We start from the raw sequence: 23375 nt of genomic DNA on the forward strand, positions 1-23375 counted from the left end.
GCCGTCGTGCCCCTGCACGTAAAAAAGAAGCATCACCGGCGGCTATCCCATACATAAGCACCCAAAGTAAGCACCCAAAAGCGACACCCCCAGCTCTTTCTCTCGCCAGCGCCTAAAAAACGCCCGACGAGCCAAAAGGAAAATCCCCCCAAGGCACGATGTTCATCCGAAAGAGCATCATCCAATCGCCTCACAGCCAATGACGCCCCCCCAACACCCCCTGCCATGAAACATGTTTTCGAAACACAAGCCCCGGCCCCAAATACCACTTTACCTTCTCTTCACCTTACTCAATCACTACATTACTACATACAACACCAGGGATCATCCATCATGCCCCCCCGGAAAAAGAAAGTCAAAAGAACTTCACATGTTCTCCCATAATATTCCATCATCATATTCACTTACGTACACTTATTTGCGTCCCGCGTTTCTCATAAATTCATCCCGCCTCCAATAAGCCCCAGCATCTCGCCCCCAAAGTGATACTACACATACATACCACCACCACATAAACTAGGAATATTACTCGCAAAAGGCAAAAAAGGGCATACGACATCACATGCAGTCCAGTCACTTGCAATTCTTCCCCCTATTCACGGGCTGCAACCAAAAAAAAACCACGACTCAACATCCGCCCAAACGACCACGCAGATCCCCCTTCACCCCATTCACATTCAAACATTCACCTCACTCTCTCCTCAAAGAAAGCCAGAAACCTCCTCTTTTTTTTTTTTTTTTCTTTCTTTTGTTTGCCTCACAACTCCTATCCTATCCCCTCCCTTCGCCACCACCGCCCTGAACATCACCATCCCCATCCTGTCAAACTACGGAACCTCGGCAACACACGACATACATACGCGGGCCACAACAGCAAAACCTCATCTCTTCTTCTTCTCCCCTTCTTGGCTTCATCATCTCGAAACACACAGCCAAGATCCCACCTCTGCTTGTAGTTTAGCCCAGCTTGTCACGTTTCATCCCAAGCGGATCGAGCCGGACCAAGTGGCCACTGGGTGGAACCGGATGCCAAACCTGAAGTTCACTAACCTCTCGCCCAGCCCGCGCCTTAGTTCGACAACCACAGACGTAGTGGCATGATTGCTATTGTCTAACCATCGTCAATACAATGCCCAGATGCCCTTTAATGTCACTTGTAAATTACGCACCACTGGTCAGTGCTGCTTCCGTGCCTGTACTAACTCACCGAGAGAAATCATCATCTGATTCGTGAAACAGACAATCAATGAATAACGTAAGACAAACATGCAAAGTACACTACATCGCTGGCTCACGAGACGTGCACAATTATACACATGCTTGAATGTATTCGCTCAGCTGGATATTGCATCGAATAGTACCTGTGCCTAACTCTACCTCAAAATTCATCAGATAAAGCTAGCAGTACTCTCGAGCCTCTGATGCTCGACCCTCAGGGAGCATCCACGGTCTCGTCCTGCTCATCTCCGTCAACGACGCAGGGGGCTGACAAGCCGAGCAATCACATGCCTCCTCTCCCTCTGTCCTCCATCGATCGCTTGCCTTGGAAACAAATGGTGCCTTTGGGTCATCATCGTAAGTAGTCGTATCTCATCCCGCCCTCCCTGCGGCTACTTCTCCCTCTCCTTCTACGACACTGATGTTGTGGCCTCGCTTCATCTTCAGCGCCCTCTCCCCCTTTCCACAATAAGTACAACGTCATAGGTCGGCGGTCTCTCCAGAGTGGCGTTGCATTGCTGCATCTGCCTGGCCGTATGCATGTTCGCTAATGCTGTGGCTGCTAATCGTAGCACCTTGTTCCAACAACGTCGCCATTTCAGCGTCGTCGGTTGCCTCGACAAGCCCTCTAGGAGCTTGTCCCCCAGCTTGTCCGCAAACTTCCCATCGAAACATTGTCCTTGACTTGAACAAAGCTTGCGGGCGCGGTAGTCGCCGTGATGCATCGGCATGACTTGATTTCCTCGAGAGAATCAACTCTCCGGGGCCAAACTTGAGGACCATGTTGGCATAAAAAAGGATAGTCACCCCAACTGTAGACTTGGCTGTAAACGCTCATGGGCAACACCACCATAACAAAACTGTTCGATGCGCCTTTCCGCACACCTCCTTGGTTCTTCTCCTTCCCTCTCTTTTTTTGTTGTTTCTCTTTCTTGGATTGGTGAAATGATGGCTTGAGTTTGAGTTTCCTTTGCAAGATGTAAACTACCGCAAAGTAATCCAGAGCCGCAATGGAAAGCCAGAAAATGCCGCGGTGAGCGAATAGCAGCCAAAAACCAGACAGATATGCAACGCTCAGGGTGACCCTTCTCCTCATCATACTTTTGCAGATCTAAACATGCCGTGGCCCCCAGTCACCTACTTTGCTTCGTCCGGTCTTTCGACCTCCTGGTTCGGAGGAGACGTGGAAGCTGTACGGTTGGCTTGCGGACCCGAGTGAGCATGGGGTTGCTGCTGCTTGCCGGCGCCATGGTTGACATGGTTGTTATAGTTGCCGCCGCTGCTGTTAGGCGGCTGCGGGCTGTAGTGGTGCGGCACTTGCTGGGGGTTGGGCGAGAAATGTTGCGGCCCAGGTCCGGTGTAAGATCGCGTGTTAGACACTGCAAATGTCAGCCCCAGGAATCTTGCCTCCGCTCCAGAACTCTCCAAAGGGTCTTACTGACTCGGTGCACCGCCTTGTGCCGGACCGTATGCCGGCTGGTTGTATTGGATGTTGGGGCTCATGGCGTACATGTTATGACTTTGCTGAGAACCCTGATGAACCATCATCGGCGCGGCTGGTCGCCCGGGGCTGGGGTATCCGTTGGCCGCCGGCACCTGCTGCGGCGGGCCAGCGGGAGGCATGAACTGCGGATGGTGCGTGCCGTACATCATGGGCGGAGCCATCATCCCCTGAGGCCCGGCCATGAACTGCGGCTGCATCATCATTGGGGCTCCCATCTGTCCTTGTGGCGGGACGTAGTGCGGGTTGTTGGAATAGCTCCTAAACTGCCCAAGCTGAGGGTTGCCAGCACCAATGTAGACCGGTTGCCCGTATGGAACCTGTGCTCCAGGGTTGACTTGCTGGTACGCCACGGGCAGCTGTCCCATGCGAGGAGAGGCGAAGGACTGGGCGGAATTGGAGTGCATCATCCGGTGGTCGTCACCGCCATAGGGCTGGTGAGGCAGAGGTCCGTGCTGCGGCGTGTGCATCTGCATGGGGGGCATATGCGGAGACTGTCGCGGCATCATGTTATGTGCGCCGTGCTGGAGGTGGAACGGGAGCTGATGCTGGTGGGCCAGCTGAGGCACGACATGGGCCGGGTTGGGCGTCGGCATCGAGGGAGTAGCGGCGAACGGCTGTCGTTCAAAGAGCTCCTTGTAAGTGAGATGCATGGTGGAGTCGGGCTTTTCATCATCCTGCAGCTGGCGCCAGGTGGGAAGCGTGTCGTAGGCTGGCCGCAGGCCGCCGTTGTCGTCCCAGTTGCGGCCCTGGGGTGGCGCAATGGTCTTGATGTGCGCCAAGATGCAACACTTGCTGGGGTCGACAGCCTTGGTCTTGCGTCGGATGAGCTGCCCCTGAGGCTGGGCTGAGGCGGCGGGAGCGGCGGCGACGTCGGAAACATGGTTGACGGCTGACCGGGGGCTGGACGTGGCGCTGGGGTGGCCGTTGGGGTTGAAGGTCGGCGCGAACGGGCTGGGCCTGAACTCGTTGCTGTTTGGGTTCAGCTTGGCTCCGGGATGGCCGCTATGTCGCCGAGAGTAGTCGGCGCCATTAGCGGGACCCGTCGGCGGAGCACGAATCTCGGGACCGACAGCATGCTGATGCGCGGCGGGAGGCTGCGAGAACCTCTGCTGCTCCACGTTCCGAATGCGCTGCGCGAGCGTGTTAGAGTTGGAATGCGGCTGTGGAGCATGCTGAGGACCTACGCGGCCGTTCCTATAGCCCTGTGCGTGGTACTGCTGCTGGGGGAACTGCTGGCGAGATCCTGCATGACGGCCAGGCCCGCCGTTGGGGGGTGTGGCCTGGAGACCAAGAGCCCCTCGCGCAGGTCGAGCCTCGGTCGCAGCAGACGTCGTGGTCGAGGGAGACGCACGCTTGGGCTGAGCCACGTCCTTGGGCGCGACGACCTCCTTCTTAGCCTGGGCGGCAACGTCCTTAGCCTTGGCCGCCATCTCCTCAGCGTCCTTCATCGCTTTCGCCTGGATCTCTCGCTGCTTAGCAGGATCCTTGGCGATGATGGACACGAGATCCGAGGGCACCGGCGTCGACAACTTGAAGTCGTTGGCGAACTTTTTGAGCTCCGTCAACTTCACTTCCTTGTCCGCCTTTGCCTTGTTGCTTCTAGCTTTCTCGGCATTGAGGCGCTGCTGGGTAGCGAAGTTCTTGAAAGATACCAAAACGTCGCGCTCGACAGTCAGCGTTGCGCTGGGAGCATTTGGGGGGATCTGGGTGACAGGACGAGAGGTAGATCCAAGGGCGGTAGCCCGTCCATTTATACCCTGTTTCTCTGGCTCGGCTGACCGGGTAGTTTCTTTTGTTGGGGCTGGTGCTGGAGCAGAGGAAGCTGGAGCCGGAGCAGTCGACGAGTTATCCTTTCCCGCAGCCTTGGCGGTTGAGGAGTTTGTTGAGTTTGAAGGTTGAGCATCTGCTGGCTTTTGAGTTTCGCGCTTGGCCTGAGTTCCGTTCTTGAGAGCCTCGGAAGCGGAAGCTTTTGATGACTCGGCGGCCTTTGACGCTTCGGCAACTTTGGGTGCTTCGCCGGCCTGCGACGATTGCTGCTTCTTTGGCGCAGCTTTAATCTGTGAAGATATGATTGCCGGGTCCACTGGTGCGCCCCTGACTGTGGTCTGTCCAGCTGGTGCGCGCTTTGCCGGAGGCATATACCGATTCTCGCGTCCGGATGCCAGAGGCGGGAAGTCTTGGCGGCGGACGCCACTGTATCTGTAGAGGAGATTAGCCCACAGTTGCTCGGCAGACCGACGACGGCTGTCCGGAGCCCAACACTCACTTGTCTTCCTCGTTATCGTCAGTACGGTCCTTGCCGCCAGAGTAGTCCATAACACGCTCCTCGGCTACGTGGGCAGTCATGGCAGCACTACGTTCAATCTCTCTGGCCTTTTTCTCCGCAGCCGCAATTCTCTCTCGGTATTGCGGGTGATCCTTGTTGATGGCAGTGGTATAAATGTTCTCGTCATAGTCGGTCTTGAGGCCAAAAAGCCTCTCGTTCTCAGCGAACTGGTCCCATGGAGCACCAGAAGAGGAGGTCTTTTCCAACGACCCGTCAAAGGTATCGTTCTTGTCAGGAACCCACGGCTGCAGAACTCTCTGGCCACCGAAGCGACCGTTGGAAATTGCCGTGTCCGTCCGGAAACCAGATCGATTGCCTGAGAACATGGTTTAGCAGAAAGCAAGCATAAGCCACGATGATAGCAGCTTACCATTCATCTTTCCATCTGCCTTGGATGAGCTGCCCCCACCCTGCTGAGCGTCTCTTCTCGGCTGTGTAGGCATTGCGAAGCTTGCCTTTGGCGCAACTTCTCAGATCGGTTTGTTCAATCGACACAAATGCGACCCCCCTGTCGAATTGGCAGCAAGGCTTGCCGTGAGCGGACTCGCGTGTGTGTCGGGGTCTGACGCTGGGGCAAATGCGGGCTGCTGAGGACTGTTCCTCTAGCTATTCTCCGGCCTGGCAGAAGGCATTTGTTAGCACCATGACACGTGCGTGTTTGGAGGACGAATGGCTGTGAAAGCGCATTGGAAGCTTGCGAGAACGGGAAACAAGAAAAGGGAAAAAAAAGTGGCAGTGCGGCCAATGGAGCCAATGAGGGCCAACACAAGAAGACAGAAAGGTGACTCTACCACGCGGGAGCAACTGGAGATTGCCGACAGGCTCCGGACACGAAGCGGTGTCAAAGGGGGGGAAGTGTCTGAGATGCTAGTAGATGAAGCCAGACGAGCCTCGTGATGGTGATAGGAAAATGGCTTGTGTGTGACTCGAGCAGGCCACCGGGCCGGGCAAGTCGGAGGGGCTCGTTGCGGAGGAGACAGCAGCAGCAGCAGCAGCAGGAGGAGGAGGAGGAGGATTAAGGAGAGGCAGGATGGAGTACCTTGGGAGGAAAAGAGCGAGGAGGGAAAGAGAAAGGCGTCGAAGGAGGTTGCTTGTCGCCAGCGCTCGCTCCTGAGCCGCACAAGACAAGTATTAGCGTGGGTATCGTCGTGTGGAGGCGCTCGCAGAGCAGAGACCACGAGTATCGACGGGTGAGAGGCCGAGGCGCAAACAGAACAGCTTGTAGTTGGACAAGCGGCGGATTGGCCAGGCGGAGGGAGGATCAGTGCAGTGGGAGCAGCTGCAGCGAGGCGAGCGGGAGAAGCTGCAGAGGCACAGCGGGCAATGGGGGGGAAAGACAGAAAAGAAGAGCAAGCACACAAGGCACAAGGAAGCGGAGGGCGAATCGTGACAGCTCCAAGGTTCAAATACCGACCAGGGAAAAAAAAGGGTCGAAAGGCGGCGCTGCTTCGGTGGGGAAAAAAACGAGGCGGGAGCACGACCAAAAAAAAAGAGGCCCCGGAGAGGCTTACCTTGCGTGCTGGAGACTGGAGACCCGGAGAGCTGGAGGATTGGCGGAAATGGGGGGTAGAACAGGGCAGAGAAGAAGAAGAAGAAGAAGAAGCTGAAGAAGAAGAGGCCCAGAGTCGAAAGGAGAGGGTCTGGGTCGAATGTCGTCCAGCTGGCCGCTGCTACGAGAGCCTCGCAATGGGCCGAGGGGAAACGAGGAAGACAGAAGCTTGAAGGAAGAAAAGAAGAAGGGGGAAAAGAGAGTGAGAAGCGTGGGAGGAGGAGTGAAAGGGAGGACGAGGCGACGGTGGAGGCGGTTGGCGAGGCTTTGCTCTGCGCAGGTTTGCCTTTTGGCCTTTTGGCTGTGGTGGGCGGCGGATCATGGAGCGCTACCGCCACTTTTTGTTTGGAGTCCGGGTGAGCCCGCCCTTGTTCACTCTTGCCGCTGCTGCCACTGTAAGGTACCGGTAGCTGGCGAGCTTCAGGGGAGTTGAGCGCTACAACGGGCCGCCATACGGGGTCACTACGCCTGTAATCTTGAACGGATAATGATCCATGGATGTGATGCTTTGATGGTCCCTGATGGCCTCAACTTGCTGTGTTCGAATGCCATTGCACCTTCTGGCCGACTCGAGTTCGTATCTGTACTCTGGGTGTCTGCACGGCCACCTCCAGCTGCCGCGTGTTCGTCCAGCGTGGCCCTCGCGTGCTGACCTGCCGGCTGCTGCTGCTGCACTCCAGTCACTGCAATGCGCTGTTGTCAACTTGCGCGGCGCTTTAGGCTCTGCAGCGCGCGCCCTGCAGCCATCCAGAAGGACGTGGAAAGTACCGGTACGAACGTTGAACTTGACCGATGCGCCATTCGCACGCAGTTCGGTTCACATGCTGCGTTGTTCATGACTGTGAGCAAACGCCATCGAGACTGTCATATCCGTACATCTACGAGCTCCGAGGGGGGCCCAAAGTCACATCAGCCCGCCAAGTAACAGGGCTCTGGCGGGAGGTACGCTGGACGTTTCTGTCCGAAACATAGGATGGACATGGGGTACGTTAGCAGGCAGATTCAGTGCTTCATTGATGAGGATACCAGTTTCTAGGAGATACTTGACCGCATAGGTAAGTGAAAGAGGCCGTGAATGCAGTACAATTGCCGTGGAGAAGAAGAGACAGAAGCAGAGAGAACACGGCACGCTCAAAGTGGCATGATGCCCACGATGGTGGTGGCACCGCATAAGGTGCTGCAGAAGTCTAAACAATCCGTGTTCGTACGGAAGATAAAGGCCTTGTCCTGTTGGCAACCGGGGCAGTTAGAGTCACTCACTCTGATCTAGAAGAAGCCGCGGAAATGGAAAATTAGGTGATACCTACCGTACCTAATAACGTAGGTTTCTGAAGGGAAAAAGTGAGTTGGCTCTCAGTCGGTCTACGTCTGAGCCTGACATCACCTCGGATTCATCTCAACTTCGTCTCAAACTCCAGTATACTACCTAATCCAGCCTAGCGGCATATGTGTCGCAGCTTGCATTGACGAGCTCCCGAGGCTTTCGCATTACAAGTAAATGTAGACTCTCTTGATTCAATTCCCAACACGTAGATCTCCATGCAATTAGAAACCAATTGACCAGGAAAAACGTAAAGAGAGATAGAAATTGGTTCGAAGGAATCAAACTGCTCCCAGCAGCTGCATCAGCGCATCCCGCCTGTTTCAACGTCCCTGCAAATCCGGCGCCCAAAACAACCCCTCCATCCTAAATCCCCAACACAACAGGGATCCTCCCACCCAGAAAATCCAACCACCAAAATCTCCATCATCGCCAACTTCTCCCGTCCTCTCTTCCTTCTAACAACCCGACCCAATTCAACGCGAAGCACACATCGATTGCCCCCTCCTCCTCCTCCCGACAACTCAGCCATGCCTCCCTCCACGATGGCAGCGCCCCAAAAGCCTGCCCCTCCGTCGTCCCCCGTCAAGAACGCCTACCTCATCGCCTACAATGCCCTCTCCGCCGTCGCATGGGGCCTCGTCCTCCAGTCGACCGTCCTGACGCTCTTCGAGTCCGGGCCCAGCATCGTCTACCTCACCACCGGCGAGTTTACAAAATGGACGCAAACCGCCGCCGCCATGGAAATCATCCACTCCCTCTTCGGTACGTCCATATACAACGACAAACAAACCACGAAACACGTCGATTCTTCGGTTTTGCTAACAATATATACGTGCAACCGAACAGGCATCGTCCGCGCCCCCCTCCTCACAACCCTCATGCAAGTCTCCTCCCGCTTCCTCCTCGTCTGGGGCGTCGTCCACCTCTACCCCTACCTCGCCATCGAGTCGCCCACCTACTCCTCCATGCTCGTCGCCTGGTCCGTCACCGAGGTCATCCGCTACTCCTACTTCGCCCTCTTCCTCTCCGGCTTCACCCCGCGCCTCCTCACCTGGCTGCGCTACAACACCTTCTTCGTCCTCTACCCCGTCGGCATCCTCAGCGAGTGCTCCCTCGTCTTCCTCGCCGCCGTCGGGCCCGCCGCCGCCGAGAAGAGCTATCCGCGAGCTTTGCTGCCGTATGCGCTGTATGCCATTTTGGCCATCTATGTTCCGGGTGAGTAGTATATGCAGTCTTCTTCCTTTCCTTTCCCTTTGCTTGCTATAGTTGCTGACAAGGGGGGCCCTTGCAGGCGCTTATATCCTCTACACGCACATGATGGCCCAGCGAAGAAAGGTCATGCGAAGCTTGAAGGCAAAGGACGAGAAAGCGACGCAATAGACCCGGTAAACGATATATCATATACTACAAAAGAGCAGGAAAGCAAGCTTAACACACTTGAATTAGGACTTTTTCATATCTACATACTATATCTGATTGGAGTAATTGCTATGGGATATAACCGACAGACGTAATCACGAAGAACAAAGAAACGGCGTGTCTATAAAGACTGTAATAATGCTAATCCTAAAATATACAATTCAACCATCTCCCCCGACCTGATCCAATCCATCATCACCTGTATCTGTTGCGTGACGCCTTCACCTAAGCTGCTTCTGCTGAGAATACTGAGACCTAGACCTCGTTTCACGGATCGCTTCCGGCCAGCCCTTGTTCACCCACGCCGCAATCAAGCCCGCCGAATCCCCCAGCAGCTTCTCGTACGCCGGGTTCTTCTTGGCTTCAAACATGCCTAATTGTCATAGCATCATTAGCATCTCATCAAAAATCGGCTCAAACCAGAGAAGAAAAGGTAGGGGGTTCAGGGAAAAGGGGCAAACATACTGATATGCGCCGTCGTCTCGTCCGCCACGGCATCATTCACAGCCTCGATCCACTTCCCCGCGGGCCCTTTGGTCGGCACGACGCAAAACGTCCTGTCCTTGCCCAGCACCGTGCCCACCATGCTGACCGTCTTGCTCTCCGCCCCCTTGCCCAGCCGGGTGTACAGGTTGGCGAAGCCGACGTCCAGCTCCGAGCTCAGCTTGGCCATGTAGGCGACGCGCTGCTTGAGGGCCTCGGGCCGGGCGAGGCAGCCCACGAACTCGAGGTGCGACGACACCCACGTCCAGCCGGTCGAGATGTGCTCGCGGTTCATCCACGCCGCCGCGCCGCCCGCCGCCATGGCTCCCGCCGCGGCTCCGAACATGGCGATCTTGCCCCAGCCCCAGCCGCCGCCCTCGTCGTTCTTGGCCGGCGTCGTCTTGGTCAGCGCCGAGGCGGCCGAGGCGGCCGCGCTGGCGTCGTCGCCGCCGCCGCCCGCCATCCGCCACAGCGAGCTCAGCGACGACAGGGCCGACTGCGCCGTCTGGTAGTGGCCCTCGGCGCCGTACGCGACCACGCCGGGGGCAATGCCCAGGTACGGGGTGTCAAAGGCCAGGACGCCCTGGATGCGAGGGAACATGAGGTGGTTGAACGTGGGGCCGCCGCCGGACTTGTCGATGCCGTCTTCCGTATAGATGGGCTTGTCGGACGCCAGCCCCATGACCGTCTCGGCGGCGACGATGCCGCCCATGGAGTGGCCGATGAGGATCGTGCGCACCGAGGGCTCAACCGTTGGTGAGGGCGTGCCCATGGCCACCTCATAGTCGATGACCTTGTTCTCCAGCCTGTTGTACCATTTCTCCTGTCAGCCCAGCGAACGTGACCATTCTATATCGCCTCCTAGCTATAAGCTGTCGAGGAGCTGCTGCAAGCAGCCATCAATCGTAGAAACTAACAAGCGTCGTCAAACTCACCAGCCGCGGAACTTGCTCACAGCATCCCCCAAGTCGCCCCTCGTCTCATACTTGGGATACACCAGCACCTTGACCGCGATGCCGGGCAGCGCCTGCGAGACGGCCGTGCGCAGGTCTTCGACGAACGAGTAGTTGTCTCCAAACGTAGATTCGCCCCCCTATGATCGCCGTAGAAAGCAGACAATTGGTTAGCAAGCCCATCCCCTGATTGCTTTCAATTCGTGAGGCCGATCCCCAGCTTGTCGGTAGCCGTCGCCACCCGCATATTCAATCGCCCACCAAAGGGCCCGTGACAGGCGGTGGGGGGAGACAGGCAGTACGACAACCTCCAACAACCAGATCGCAACAACAATCAAAGTCAAAGACATACCTTGAACCCATGGATAAAACACAAAATGAGCGTCTTCCTCATCTTGCCGTCATCTGGAGGAAGCTCCAACACAGAAGAGCCTTATGTCCGTTCTATGTATATTTTCCCACGACGAGGGGCCAACCCGCCAGCAGCTCGGTGGGAAGAGAAAGAGAGAGAGAGCGAGAGAGAGGATTGTCGGTCTTTTTTGGCCAGTCTGTTCTGTCCTGTTGCTGCTGCTTATCTGCTTGCCCTCTTCTTTTTTTGGAGGGTTCTCTGTCAGAATTCCATGGTCGCGTCACTGGGCATCGATTGGACGCATCGGGTGCCCGCTTTTGGGCTGGACAAATGGGGTATTAAGTGCTGGTCGAGGCTCCAGCTCCAGCTTTGGGTGGCGAAGCTGGCGGCAGATGGCGTTTGTCGCTGGCGGCAATTGGGCAGGCAGGCACAGTGGAATTGAGTCCTAGCGGAGGTACGGGCGGCTTTTATACTGTCCTGTCCTGTGCTGTGCTGCTGGTGAACCTCTTAGCATGTGAGCATGTGAAGGTTTGGTGATACTTGTCGCTAGCATCGCCGTCACATGTGGTCAACTACCTACAATCAAGCACCCGCAGCTCATCTCCGTTGCGTCTGTATCAACGTCTATTAAAAATACATTTTACTACTTTGTCTAGACATGCACAGCCTGCAAGAAACCAAGCCAGCAAGAGACACGAACGACTGCAAGACATACCGTCGCTATGCTCTCCCGGCTCCATCCCCTCCTCCAACCCTTCCCTTCCAAACTCGATAGAAAGGAACAAAAAGACGAAAAAGAAAGCAAAGAATTAAAAGAAAGATAGCCCTTTGATCATCCAAATGTGCCGCCCAGGTGCATCAGCCGTCCGTCCTCTCCCTCTCGCCTTCGTCTCGTACACTGTTGGTATTTTTGGCCTGCCTGGCTGGACCTTTCCTCGCCCTTCCCTGGGTTACACACGATATAACGCCGATCCTCCAACGCCGCAGAATACATGATCAAACAAGCCACTTGCGGGGCATATCGTCGGGGGTTGTCTTTGCTCGTCATGGTGCGGCAACTTTTTTTTTCCCTTTTTTCTTTCTTTCCGATTATCATCCCGCCGGCACCATGTCGATTTCCCCCAATTTCGTCGTGAGCGGGCGGCCCCCCTGCTCTCGGTCGTGAAAGAAGCGGAGGGTGCCCATCATCAATCTCGTCGTGTCTCTCAATCTTCGTCGCTTTGGGCGGCAGAGCGAGCCCCGTTGGCTTCTCGCGCTGCGCTGGAAATGATCTTGATGCGCGTGCCGCTTGGCTGTGGAGTGTTTCCATTGCCTGAAGGCGCTGCTGAGCCTGCCTTGCCGCCCTCTTCCAGCTCAAGAAGCTCCGGATGTGCGTCCAGCTCTTCTTGATACTTTTGGTTGAAGAATTCCTATTTCGGACAATTAGCCTATGACTTGCAACAAATGTGAAACTGAGTTCCGTATGTTACTTACCTCCATCGTCTTCGCATCCTGATACAGGATGCTACCATCTTCGTTGTAGGTTTGGCAGTTGCGTATCAGCAGCTCAAAGTCTTTGCGAAGATCGCTTAGACAGTTGTACTCCTCCTTCTTGATCCGCGTGTGAATGTGGTTCATGCAGATGGGGTTTTGGATGATCACGTAGTAGTCGGCGTAGTCGCGCTTGGGTGGCAGCTTAACGAAAGGCCCGATGATGAGGCGCTTGCCGGCATCGGATTCGTCGTCCTCCGCCGGAGGCTCGATATCGTCCACTTCCAGGTTCATCAGACCATCGTAGAGTGCCCGCAAACTCTTTTGCAGCACTTCTCGATGCTGGGGTGGCACGCGAGAATCTTCGCGGGTGGCGTTCTTGCTGGGTCGTCCCTGAGGGCCGCGTCGCTTCTTTGGAGGAGGCTCGTCATTATCCTCCTCTGCCTTTCGCTTCTCGTTTTTGCTGCCAGGCTTGCGGCCTCTCTTCTTTGGCGTCTCAACCTCCTCCGTGCTCGCTCTACTGGCTGATGGAGAATTATCCATTGAGTTTGCCAGCAGTGACTTTCTGAGCTTGTTGGCCTCCCTCTTGTCTTTGCGGGCCTGCTTACGCGCCGCGGCCGCTTCCGGGCTGTCCTCATCGTCATCCACGGCCATCAACCACTGCTCTTCCGTCAAGCCGTCGTCGTACTTCACCTTGGTACGTTCACGAGCGCCACGACCAAGAATGACCTCTTCGGCATCGTCCGAGATGGGGTTGCCTTCGTTGAGGTAGATATCGGGCAGTTCGTCTTCGGCCATCAGTCGAGGCTTGCCCTTGGGACCGCCATAGATGGGATCCTTCTGTCTTTCTTCGTCCAACTTCTGGAAAGTGACAAGTTCCTCATCATTACGGGCAAGCAGCAGGTTGAGTTCCTCGTCCTCCATTTCTTCTTGCTCACCAGACTCCGCCATGTCGGCAGTCTCCAGCAGAGTTCGAAGCATGGCATCACGATCCGTCTCGGACGACTTGTTGTCGAAACGACCTGCTTGAATGACTTTGCCGTCCATGTCCAGCTTGAATCGGGCGCGTTCCAGGATCTTCTCCTCGACCGAATTGGAGCTAATGAGACGCAGAATTCGCACTTCATTCTTCTGACCGATACGGTGAGCACGATCTTGGGCCTGCAAATCCTGATGAGGATTCCAGTCAGAGTCGTAGATGATGACCGTGTCGGCCGTTTGCAAGTTCAGACCCAAACCACCAGCACGGGTAGACAGCAAGAACAAGAAGTATTCCGAGTTGGGTGCGTTGAAGTCTCGGAGAAGGTCAGATCGCTCGTCGGACTTGGTTGTACCATCCAGACGCAGATACTTGTAGCTGCGGTAACGGAGGTAGTCCTCCATGATGTCCATGATGGCTGTCATCTGGAAGAACATCAACACGCGATGGCCGGTTGCCTTGTACTTTGGTAGAATACGATCCAGCAGCTCAAATTTACCCGCTGTTCTCCAGAGCAGGTCGTTGCTGATGTTGAGGGGGTTCATGACGTTCTCGACAATGTCAAACACAAACGGATGGTTGCAAAGCTTTCGCAGCTGCATAATCATGTTGCTCAAGCCGCGGGCACCAGTCTTGCCACCCTTGCCGTCGCTGACAACCAGCTTGTTGTGCGTCACCATCTGCTTGTAAAGCTTGGACTGCAGTGCCGAGAACTTGCACTTGATGACCTTTTCGGTCTTGTCGGGCAAGTCCTTCTCCACATCCTTCTTCAGACGACGCAGCAGGAAGGGTCGCAGGACCTTGTGCAGACGCCGAATGACGAGAATCTGCTCTTCTTCTGTGAGCTCCATCTTGTCTTGGCCACCGGTGTTGGCAAAGGGAGTGTTGAACCACTCGTCAAACGTCTTGACCGACTTGAAGATGTTTGGCAGGACGAAGTTGAGCATGGCCCACAGCTCGGACAGGTTGTTCTGGAGGGGAGTACCCGTGAGAATGAGTCGGAAGCGCGTGGTGTAGTACTGCTGGATGGTGGCGCTGAGCTTGGACTGCGTGTTCTTCATACGGTGACCTTCGTCGATGATCATGTGGAACCACTTGATCTTGCTGAGGATAGGTCGATCCTTGATGATGTACTCGTACGTCGTCAGCAGCACCTGGAACCGGCCCTGGCGAATCTTCTCCTGCTGCAGCTTACGGGTATTGGGAGGACCCTTGTACACGACGCGAGCTACAGACGGGGCCCACTTCTCAAATTCGAGGTTCCAGTTGGTAAGGGTACTCAGCGGCACAATCACCAGGTACGGGCCGCTCTGCTGCTTCTGCTCGATCAGGTAAGTAATCAGACTGATGGTCTGGATGGTCTTTCCGAGACCCATTTCGTCTGCCAGGATACCATTGAGGTTGTTATTGTAGAGGGATATCATCCACTGAAGACCCTTGATTTGGTACTCCTTCAACGTGCCTCCAACCAGGATGCTAGCCTGCTTGGTAACCTCTTCGCGGATGCGGTGCGCAACAGCGTAGTAGTCAATCTTCTTCCCGCTGTCTTCTTCGTCAAGTTCACTTTCCTCATCGACGAAATTGCCTGCGTCGGTGCCGTAGGTCTCGGCGGCTTGGCGCTGTTGAGCCTTGACCGACGACGCCAGCTGGTGCAAGAAGCCATCGGTTTGCTTGAGCAAGTGTGTGATACGAGTGTCCTTGGCCTGGTCGAGCAGCTTGAGGTAGGCCTCCTCGTCGTTGGCCTTGAGAGCCTGCAGACGCTGCTTGGCTGTCCTCTCGATGCGCTTCTGTTCTTCCTTCTCAATGTTGAAGTGGTGCGAATACATGAGTCTGCTGAGCTTGTGCGACTTGTTCTTCTGCGCGACCGCGGTCTCGATGATCTCGGCGCGGTGGTTGTAGATGGCCCGGAGGAAGTCATTGTGCTTCTTCTTTTCGCGGTTCTCGCGGGCATCACGCTGCTGCTTCTCAAGCTTCTCGGTAATGCGAGCCTCGCGGACATTCTGCTTCTTCATACGGCGGTAGTTTGACCGGTTGGTTGTCATCGCCAGGTTGTCGTAGTGCATCATCTGGCGAGCAATCTTCTCGCGAAGAGCCCGCTGCTTAGCGTAGAGGGCCAGGCTCTTCATCTCGATGATGGCCTTGACCTTGACAGAATCGTCAACCTCGACATCCTCCTTCGTGGTGTCCCAGTGAGCAATGTTTGCGGGCAAGTTCTTCAGCTCCGAGTACCGCTGGCTCATGCGGTTGAAGACAACGACTTCTCTTTCATATCGCAGGTGGTCGAAATCGATACCCGTTGGGAAGACGCCCGGGATGAACCATCGGTTCTTCCTCTGCGCATGGTCGAAATACTTGATGGAGGGTCGAATCATGCTAGTGCCGTATGGTGATTTGACCGTCTTGTAGGTATGGGGCTTGGGGAGCGCAAGCGAGTCGTCTTGAGGGGTAGACTCGACGCCGTTTGGCGTAGACTTTCCAGCATCTGAGCCGGGCTGGGGAGTCTTTGCCGGAGCAGGAGTCTGAGCAGAGGCCGTGATGGCGGCCTGGCGCTGCATGCGCTGCTGAAATATGGCCTGCTGAAGCTGCGTAGAGATACCGGCATTTTTGCCCAGGAGCTTGAAGGCATGAATTTGCTGCCTGAGCAGGGCAAGTTGCTTTTGGGTAAAGTGACTCGATGACGAGCTCGAGCCTGTCGGCGTAGGGACGTTGGGAGCAGCGGTAGCAGGAGCATTCAGGGTGGGCGCCGCAGTCGTCGCTCCGGCGGCGTTGGGCAGGGCGGCCTGCGTCGTCTGGGGCATGTTTTGTTGCGGGTGGCCGGGCTGAACGCCGTTGAGGGTGCCATTGGGGGCATGAGCAGCGCTGTTCTGGGCATTCTGGGCATTCTGTTGCATCTGTTGCTGGGCCTGGATGTACTGTTGCTGGTTTCGTCGCATGTTGTGTTGCTGTTGGAAATTAAGCAGGAACTGCGAGGCCTTGATATATTCGGGGTCGTTGGGCGGAATGCCTTGTTCCTTCATTTGTTTGAGTTTCTATGTGAGGGTGGTTAGCTGCGCGTCCAGACAGAAGAATGAAAGGGAAGCAACGCGATATAAGAAAGAGAGGGAAGGAAAAAAACAGAACAACGCGCGTATCGGTGCATACCCGAAAGACTTCTTCGGCCTGTTGCTTGGTCGCGCCAGCAGGCATTGGCGCGCCCGGCATCTGGACCGCGCCCGGCATCTGCACTGATGCCATGGTGGTGGGTTGTGAAGGAGTTGGGCCAAGAAACCGTTATTGAACCTGTCGACACCCCGATATGTATCTCGATATAATCCGCCTATAAACAGGGCATAGCGAGCAGCGAGTGTCTGAGAGTCGTGCCCGGCGGGTGCGAGGCTAGCGGTGATGTTGCGGCTGGGCGGGAAGCGTCGAGGCAGAGGCAAGAAAGATCGACGGGTGACAGCGTTGATGGCGCGTCAAGATGGCGAAGGAAAATTGATGCAGGAAAATCAAGACGGCAATGCGCGGCGAGTGGTGTCGTTGGGACAAAGTCACCGGGTGGTGAGAAGCGCTTTCAGGGCCAAAGCCAGAGGCCGGGACGAGCCAGGATTTGGGGATTCCGGGCCGTGGAGACTGCGGTGCGGCAACGACAGCCTTGCGACGCTCGCAGACGCGGGCGTGGGGGAAAGTCTCGAGGCTCTGGAGGTGCAAAAGATCCGACCCCTTGGGGGCTCCGGCAGCGGGTGCAGAGAGAAAAAAAATGCGTGGCCGGGGGATGGCGCGGCGCGTCGGAGCGGGTGCCGCAGGCGTGAGCGGCGTGCAAAATCGCGTGAAACACGAGGTTTGCGAGGATTGGAGATGGACGCCGATGGTTTGCGAGGGGACCTGGCGATTTTTGGGATGCGCGCGCTGGCTGATGATGGAGTGGTGAAGACACAACCGACAAGATTCGGCGTGATGGCTGGTGCGGTTCTGGCGCGGCTGGCCACAGTACATCTGGGCACGGGCCTGCGCACGCCTCAGGCTGGGGCTGGGGAGAGAATTTTCGCATCGGGTTAGTGGCGGATCGGGTCACGTGAGTGGGAATTCTTAGTAATGCCAGTTATTGTAGCAGGATGGGCTGGATGTAAGTGAATGAATGCTCCTGAAGCATTGAATAAAGATGATTAAGGTAAGGTAGATGAAAGAGATTTCAGTTTCATTCCATTACCTGCGACAGAATGTCATTATAGCTTTTACAGTGGACAAACAGGGAGCGCATGCTCAAGTACAGGAATTACTACTACAAGCTCATCATCGCTTCGCTCGCTTCTTGTCAGGTCCCTCGTCCTCCTCGTCGCTCAGCTGCGCGTACTGCGTCTCTGGCTGCGTCTCTTTCCACGCCTTGGTGAACATCGGGTCGCTCTGGGCCTTGTCAGCATACTTCAGCAACGCTTCACGGGGATCCTCGTGCAGCATCTTGGCCAGGGGAATGTTCTGCGCAATGTGCCGTTCGTCTGGCTGGCTCTTCTGAAACGGCGTCTGCAATGGCACCTCAGGCCGCCGGGGGTCCTTGGATTTGCCGGTGCCCGTGACGCCAGCCTTGCGCGAGCTGTGCATGGCGCCGGGCGTGACAATGGAATCGCCCGAGATGCCGACGTTCTGGTCCATTGTGAACTCAGGGTTGTCGTCAATGTGCCGTTTCTTGGGCGCTCGCGACATCACCTCAACAGCGCCGCGGCTGGACATGGACGGGTTGAACAAGACGTGTGTCTCGGCGTTCGCTGAGCCTGTGACAATCTGGTTAATCTTGGGATGCCAATCCACAGCAATCAGAGCTGATCCCGGCGTGATTGGAGTGACATGTTCTGGCTGTAGATTGCCAGGGTTTAGGATGTGTAGATGGCCTGTGACAGAGCCGGTGATGATGCTGGTGGAGTTTGGTGAGTAACGAATGTTGCTCGTTGGATAGATGTCCGACGTAGAAGGGTGCGACACCGTGACAAGGGGCTTGTCGAATTTCCGAAGGTCCCAGAGTTTGATCAAGTCGTCGCCGCCTCGCGTCACAACCATGCGGCCGTCAGAGGAAATGTCAATGCCGCTTGTCCAGGTCTGGGCTTTGTGCGCCTCTTTGATCTCGCCCGCAGGCCTGGTGAAGGGCCCGTTGCCGCCGTACATGACTAGCGATCCGTCTAGGGCGGCGCCGATGAGCACGCTGCTTCCTTGGGCAGAGTTCTTCCACGCAACCGCCGTCATCTTGGTCCGACCAGCTGAGCCCGCAGCCTTTGACTTGAACACGATGACGTCTTTCTGAGAGCGCTTGTTGTTGATATCCCATATTCGCAGTGTGCTATCAGTGCCTGCCGTAACACAAAGGTTTTTGTCCGTAGGATGCCAAGTGCCGGTCGTAATTTCGGAGATGTGTCCCTTGGTGTTGTGCATATCTCGAAGGTACATATCTCCCTTGACGAACTCTGTCAAAATATCTCCGTCGCGTGACAGTATCCTTGCCTGTGGGTGAGCGCATACGCATAGCATGGCACTGCCCGCTAATGGGTTGAATTCGATATGGTGGATGGGATGGGCTTCTGAAGTGGCTGCAGTTCTCTTGGATATAAAGGGGTCAACGCTGCGGAATGCGCGAAGCGTTGTCGGGGTCATTGAGGCGAAGTCGTGGAGCTTGATGGTACAGTCCAGTGAACCAGAGGCCAATCTGCCACCGGCAGGGTCCAGAGATACTGTGGTGACGGCGCGTTCTTGGGTCTTTAGAACAATCTCGTGTGATACGGGAAACTCGTCTTCGTCTTCTGACTCGTCGGAATCGTCGCTATCGTCGTCATCATCGCTACCGCCCGAGCCATCTTTCTTCTTGGGTTCTCGACCACTCGTCGCAGATGGCAATTCCACCTTTCTTCGGCTTCGTTCGATCTGGGCTGCGACATCAAACTCTTTGGATTGTTTTCCAAATGAAGCGGGCAAAAAGGCCTTCATCGCCTCCTCGTCGTCGCTATCCATGGTGGCTGCAGAATTTCTGGTAATTGGAGCTTGGAATATCAAGGCGAAAGACGGAGAAGCGCGAATGCCCAAATGTCGGGCAGCGCAGCAATTACATAATCTGCAGCGCACGCGAACAGCAACTACGTCATTGGCCCTACACCGAAAAGGAGGACTTGACCGAAGTCCGGTCACCGGCGCGTATTCACGCGATCGCTTTTCAATACCGCATCGTCGCTCGCTTGCCTACAAGGACGACGCGATGCCGGCAGATCGCATAGTCGACGAGGATGAGGAATATCAGTCTTCCCAAGATTCCGATTTCGCGCCGGACGATGCGCCTGATGCTGCGTCTGGCTCCTCCGATTCCGAAGATGAACCCGACGAAGCTGCCAGAAAACGCCGACGGCCGGTGAATGAGGCGAAGACTGATGGAGGAGATGACTATGAGAATTCCGGCGACGAGGCCATTATTGAAAAAGGTCGCAAACGACAGAAACGGGCCAGAGCCAAGGGCGAGGCCGTGGATGATGAAGGCGGCGAAGGCGGCTTGATCAAGACGAGGAGACAGCGCGCAGCAGAGTATGCTTTATCCCCCCAGCATTGCGAGCAATTACAGCGTACATGGCTAACAGCGATGTAGGAAAGAGGAGCGCCAGTATGCTTTGAGTGCAGGGCCGGTGACGGTCGATATCGATGCCATCTGGGCAGAAATGAAAGCGGGAGGAGCCTCAGCCTTAGCGCAAGAAAAGGAAGAAGAAGGCAAAGCAGTGGATGGGACTGAAGCCGCAGTCACAGCCGACAATGCCGCTGCTAAAGACGACGAATCTTCCATGATCCGTATCAAGCGCACGTACAACTTTGCCGGTCGAGTGCACACCGAAGAGAAGCTCGTCCCCCGCGACTCAGCCGAAGCCAAGCTCTACCTAGCCTCTCAGGGCGAAGACGCTCTACCAGATTCCCTGCCGATCAAGAGACTTACCAAGAAGGCGTTCCGATCTGCCTTTGAGCCGGCCGTGGAGGGAATGACCGGCCGTTCAGATCTCAATCTCGGTGTCGCCGCCAGGATGAAGGCAGCCAACGAAGCGCAAGCGAAGAAGCTCAATACAGTGGAGAAGAGTCGCATGGATTGGGCCGGCTTCGTGGACAAGGAAGGCATCAAAGACGAACTGGAGCTGGCGGGCAAGTCCAAGGATTCGTATGCCTCGCGGCAAGACTTTCTGGCGCGAAGCGAGGCCTTGCGGGAGGTCGAGGCGAGGAAAGCAAGGGTGGCGGCACGAGTGTAGGCTGGTCGGACGGCGTTGGCGTTCTTGGAATGATACCACAGCTTAGGATTTTCTCAAAATATTATCGGAATAGGTACAGCAATGGCGTATCAATGCACCGTGGTGGCTTGTTCCGCCTGCTACTTTCTACCTCTTCCTTGGAACTACGTTCTTCACGAGTGAAGGTCTGTCTTTTATGACAGTGATCCTGAGACTAATCGATCATGTTGTTGCAAGGAATTACGAGTGGATGTCACGAAAGTCATGCCATGGCTCTCATGGCATTGTAATCACGGTTGTTGTGGAGTGGCACAGGCCGGGCCTAACATGTTATAACCTCGTACTTCGCACCAAGTTGCCTCAACTGACTGGTAACCTACATAGTGCGTAGTATTTTCCCGATTCCCATCAGCAAATCCGGCATAGGTCGAGTCGTATAACGGTTAGTACAGTCGCTTCACATCCTTCGTCTGAAAGATGCGGAGCGCGCGACAGACCCGGGTTCGACTCCCGGCTCGACTAACGAGTTGCTTTTTTTGTCCTTTTTGTGCTGATGATATAATTGCTCTTTGCGCGTGATATCGTCACAGTTGGCAAATGTTTTCATTTATCTTCCCCCCCTTGCAGCTACAACTATTCACCTGATTCTATGGGCGAAGACTTTTGATTTTTTTTCCTGACAGGCACATGTTCTTCTCCCCGTGTCATGTCGTCTTCTCGATAGGGTAGCTCTGTTCAACGACAGGTCTTTTTGGGACGCGTTCACTCAGCTAACCTGTAAAGATCCAATAGGTATTACACAACTGCATCTCAACAATAAATTGAGAATCGCTGTATACCGGGCAATAATAACTTCGGAATGACTGTCTTTTTGCCTCTGAGCTAGTATCTACCGAGAATTGTAATTGTACGACTTGCAGCTTCCGTTCTAGAAGGCATTGCCGCCGGAGCTGATTTGGCTCGTCCGCTGCAAACACCGCATCGAGGTAACCGGACGTGCCGTCGCCAGTGTGTAACGGTCTGAAGTTACTCTTCCGTGTGACCATGCAATCGGATTGCCTGATTGATGTATCCATCGTTGTACTACGCATCTGCCGTGAAGCATCCGGTAAAAGATGTGGAAGAATGTTGATGTCATGTCAATAGATGGTTCGTTAATGCTTCGAATGAGTCCTCGGGACGTACGAAATAATCCAGGATTTCCTCAGATACTGCTTCGTACCTAACTATTAGAAAGACAAGCATAAAGTGTGTTACCTTTAAGTAGATGCTGTGTTGGTCCACGAGAAAAGATGATATTGAATGTCGGGGCCCTGATGTAGGAGCATCTATATCGTCATATCATCTGTTGGGCAGGAAGGTGCCACTCCAACGTCTCCTTCTCGGATGGCACAAGACACAAGATGGACATTTCCTTCCATTTTTAGAACGTATGCTCTCTTATATGACCGAGGATTTTTGATAAATTGGCAGAGAAAGGCCGGCCGATTGTATCATCACCTCTCATTTCCAACCACCTTCAAGCTCAACACTCCACCACCATCATCTTCACAGATATCTCTACCTATTGCCTAAACCTGCCTTACCTATAATCAACTCAGCCCGTATTACCTTGACGTTTCAACAAGCCAGCTCGACACAATGGCCTACTCAACAGCCGCAACAACCTCATTCTTCCTCCTGCTCAGCCTCCTCGCCACGACCATCCTCGCCCGCCCCCCAGACATCACCTTCCTCTGCGACGAGATGCCCGAGATCTGCAAAAACATGTGCTGGGCCGTCCGCTGCGCGAAGCCATCATTCTCACAGACATTCACCTTCACCTTCGCCCCCAGCAGCTACGGCCAATCCTCCAACAAGACCTCCATCTCCGGCAGCTGCCTCACCAACGACCTCTGCGGCAACGCCGGCCTCAACAAGACGGGTCACCGTGGCAATTGCTTCAGCGCCTGCAACACCTACCCCCTCTCGGTCTCCTTCGACGACGCTCCCCTCCCACCAGCGGCCCCCGAGCCTCACCACGTCTCGAGGTGTGTCCCAGAGGCGGAGCAGTGTAAGCAGCGCAGCCAGCTGGACCTCTTCGCCAAGCGCCTCCAGCAGCCGCAGCGCAACGGCACGCAGCAGCAGGGCGTCCGCCAGCTCCTCATCAACTTTGGCAACCCGGGCGGCATCAAGTACTGCAACAACGACCCCTGCATCAACGACGGCTTCGAGGTCCAGGACGGCGCAGTCGGCAGAAGGTGGCGGCGGCCCGAGGCGGCATCGCCCATGTTTACCTACTACAATACAAAGTCGGGCATTGTCGTCGCCTCACTCGAGAACGTCGAGATGCCGTCGCGGTTTACCCGGCGCGTGGGCAGCGGCGAAGTGGTCCCCCCTGGCTTCAGGACTTGGTTCGAGCGGGCTTCTGAAGAGACGGTGCACATGATGGAGGATACCATTGTGCAGCGACTGTCGGACCAATCGTTTGGCCGAATGTGACGAGTTCTATCAGAGGGATCTACCAGACTGTGAGAGAGCCAGCACCTGCGAGGCATTGAGGGCACATGGGTCAGAGTATAATAGGGGGGTCGGGGAAAAGAAT

The 23375-nt window shown here is 55.5% G+C and overlaps 7 protein-coding genes and 1 non-coding gene across 8 annotated transcripts; 4 read left to right on the forward strand and 4 right to left on the reverse strand.

Annotated features, from left to right (window-relative positions):
- Window positions 1-2513: 2513 nt before the first annotated feature.
- BBK36DRAFT_1133596 (hypothetical protein) lies at window positions 2514-5374 on the reverse strand (the record flags this gene model as incomplete). Its single annotated transcript, XM_024892105.1, has 4 exons — window positions 2514-2942; window positions 3012-3213; window positions 3289-4921; window positions 4989-5374. 4 exons carry the CDS (start codon window positions 5372-5374, stop codon window positions 2653-2655), a joined length of 2511 nt encoding a protein of 836 aa, XP_024747726.1. The 3' UTR covers window positions 2514-2652.
- Window positions 5375-8448: 3074 nt separating this feature from the next.
- Window positions 8449-9301, forward strand: BBK36DRAFT_1124408 (tyrosine phosphatase-like protein; the record flags this gene model as incomplete). The annotated part of the gene is made up of 3 exons (XM_024891164.1): window positions 8449-8683; window positions 8768-9136; window positions 9213-9301. 3 exons carry the CDS (start codon window positions 8449-8451, stop codon window positions 9299-9301), a joined length of 693 nt encoding a protein of 230 aa, XP_024747727.1.
- Window positions 9302-9561: 260 nt separating this feature from the next.
- BBK36DRAFT_1207690 (hypothetical protein) lies at window positions 9562-11460 on the reverse strand (the record flags this gene model as incomplete). The annotated part of the gene is made up of 5 exons (XM_024897428.1): window positions 11338-11460; window positions 11129-11184; window positions 10759-10916; window positions 9806-10629; window positions 9562-9713 (listed from the first exon to the last, which is right to left on the reverse strand). The coding sequence occupies exons 2-5, from the start codon at window positions 11168-11170 to the stop codon at window positions 9562-9564; spliced, it is 1176 nt and encodes a 391-aa protein (XP_024747728.1). The 5' UTR covers window positions 11171-11184; window positions 11338-11460.
- An 870-nt stretch (window positions 11461-12330) lies between these two features.
- BBK36DRAFT_1124184 (hypothetical protein) lies at window positions 12331-16808 on the reverse strand (the record flags this gene model as incomplete). Its single annotated transcript, XM_024891140.1, has 3 exons — window positions 12331-12534; window positions 12599-16603; window positions 16716-16808. 3 exons carry the CDS (start codon window positions 16806-16808, stop codon window positions 12331-12333), a joined length of 4302 nt encoding a protein of 1433 aa, XP_024747729.1.
- Window positions 16809-17846: 1038 nt separating this feature from the next.
- Window positions 17847-19409, reverse strand: BBK36DRAFT_1136106 (WD40 repeat-like protein; the record flags this gene model as incomplete). Its single annotated transcript, XM_024892867.1, has 1 exon — window positions 17847-19409. A coding segment is annotated over one exon (1563 nt), but the record flags the coding sequence as incomplete, so codon positions are not given.
- Window positions 19410-19788: 379 nt separating this feature from the next.
- BBK36DRAFT_1179426 (BCNT-domain-containing protein) lies at window positions 19789-20812 on the forward strand (the record flags this gene model as incomplete). Its single annotated transcript, XM_024896173.1, has 2 exons — window positions 19789-20108; window positions 20170-20812. The coding sequence occupies 2 exons, from the start codon at window positions 19789-19791 to the stop codon at window positions 20810-20812; spliced, it is 963 nt and encodes a 320-aa protein (XP_024747731.1).
- Window positions 20813-21216: 404 nt separating this feature from the next.
- Window positions 21217-21313, forward strand: BBK36DRAFT_t137. Its single transcript has one exon. It is a non-coding gene; the product is annotated as a tRNA-Val (tRNA).
- A 1119-nt stretch (window positions 21314-22432) lies between these two features.
- BBK36DRAFT_1124330 (hypothetical protein) lies at window positions 22433-23272 on the forward strand (the record flags this gene model as incomplete). The annotated part of the gene is made up of 1 exon (XM_024891154.1): window positions 22433-23272. One exon carries the CDS (start codon window positions 22433-22435, stop codon window positions 23270-23272), a length of 840 nt encoding a protein of 279 aa, XP_024747732.1.
- Window positions 23273-23375: the final 103 nt, after the last annotated feature.

The sequence above is a fragment of the Trichoderma citrinoviride genome, assembly GCF_003025115.1.
Source record: "Trichoderma citrinoviride strain TUCIM 6016 unplaced genomic scaffold BBK36scaffold_11, whole genome shotgun sequence".
Lineage (NCBI taxonomy): Eukaryota > Fungi > Ascomycota > Sordariomycetes > Hypocreales > Hypocreaceae > Trichoderma > Trichoderma citrinoviride.